Source organism: Priapulus caudatus, unplaced genomic scaffold (genome assembly GCF_000485595.1).
Source record: "Priapulus caudatus unplaced genomic scaffold, Priapulus_caudatus-5.0.1 Scaffold374, whole genome shotgun sequence".
Taxonomy (NCBI): Eukaryota; Metazoa; Priapulida; class Priapulimorpha; order Priapulimorphida; family Priapulidae; genus Priapulus; species Priapulus caudatus.
In genome coordinates this window covers 258,565-259,805 of record NW_014577435.1, presented here as the reverse complement: position 1 = coordinate 259,805, position 1,241 = coordinate 258,565, and the positions used below count along the sequence as shown (strand labels likewise).

The following is a 1,241-nucleotide window of genomic DNA, read 5'->3' as shown; positions in this document are numbered from 1 at the left end:
AATTTTAGTGTACATTCTGATTTTCGTGTACATACTGATTACATTAGATTCACCACTTTAGTGTTAGTATATACCAGCTGGTAGCGACTCTCCTTCAATACATGTAGATGGCATTGTAATCGATGCTTGTTTTAATTAGTGGGCAATTGAAAAATTGTGGGCTTCATATAGATAGTGACACAATTAACATCTCCACACTTCATCTTTCCTTAGCAGCAGACATCGATTGTTGTTTACGTCTGCTACCAGTTCATGTTCATTTTTTAATGGCTGCCTCTGTTCGCATGTCGTTGCAGTACGTGTGGAAGTCTAAGTCGGCACTGCAAGAAATTACGGGTTTTAAAGTTGGATTCCTGCGCGCAGATCACAGATAACTCCTTGAAGGCACTAGGGTGAGTGTTTGTGTCCTGTTTCTTTCTTCTCCCCTCTTCCCAGCAGGTTAAATCATTGAAGGGGCTAGGGGTGAGTGAGAGTGTGTGTATAAGCCCTATGTTTTCTCTCCTCTCCCAAACAAGATAACTCTTTGAAGGCACTAGTGTGAGTGAGTGTGTATGTGCTTACTATGCCTTCTTCCCTCTCCCCAACCTTTGCTAAACCAATCATGGCAGGATTCATGCAAACGCCCTGCCCTTAGTTTATCAATGCAGTTGTTGGGCCATTTGGTGCAATTAAAAACGGGTCTTTTTGAAAAGCAGGCTGTGCAGTGTGAGATATTTATTATTTGTACATTGTGAGTAAACGAGTACACTGACTAGTAAGTGTAATATGTTTGTTTGTCACATCTAATTATAATAGGTAATCTGTTAGTTAAATAGTTAATCTTTCATGAGTAATTCTCTACTTAGATATCTAACAAATGTAAAGTATAATAAGATTGTAACACGCACAGATAAGCAGATTTCAGGAGAGGTTTGGGTTTTCCATTTGGCTTGCTAACGATGTTGCTCTTCAGAGAGGGTTGCCAGGGGCTGGAACAAGTGAACATATCCTGGTGTCACAAGATCTCTGACAATGGACTCACATCCCTGGCTAAAGGATGTCTCAAACTACATCTACTAATAGTCAAAGGCTGCCCCCAGGTATGGCTTGAGTAGATTGTGATTGTGCATCTATTTTTGTTGTTCTCAGACTACTTCTTGTTATCACTGTTGTAATTTTTCTGTCTCTCTCTCTCTCTCTCTCTCTCTCTCTCTCTCTCTCTCTGTCTCTCTCTCTCTCTCTCTCTCTCTCTCTCTCTCTCT

At 40.7% G+C, this 1,241-nt stretch overlaps 1 protein-coding gene across 1 annotated transcript in view; it reads left to right on the top strand.

The window, feature by feature from the left end:
• Positions 1–1,241, top strand: part of LOC106809669 (F-box/LRR-repeat protein 20-like) — a 17,455-nt gene that overhangs the window by 5,335 nt on the left and 10,879 nt on the right. The window contains exons 6-7 of the mRNA XM_014812832.1: positions 297–392; positions 953–1,079. Coding sequence (XP_014668318.1) covers positions 297–392; positions 953–1,079 — 223 coding nt within the window. The remainder of the gene's footprint in view (positions 1–296; positions 393–952; positions 1,080–1,241) is intronic.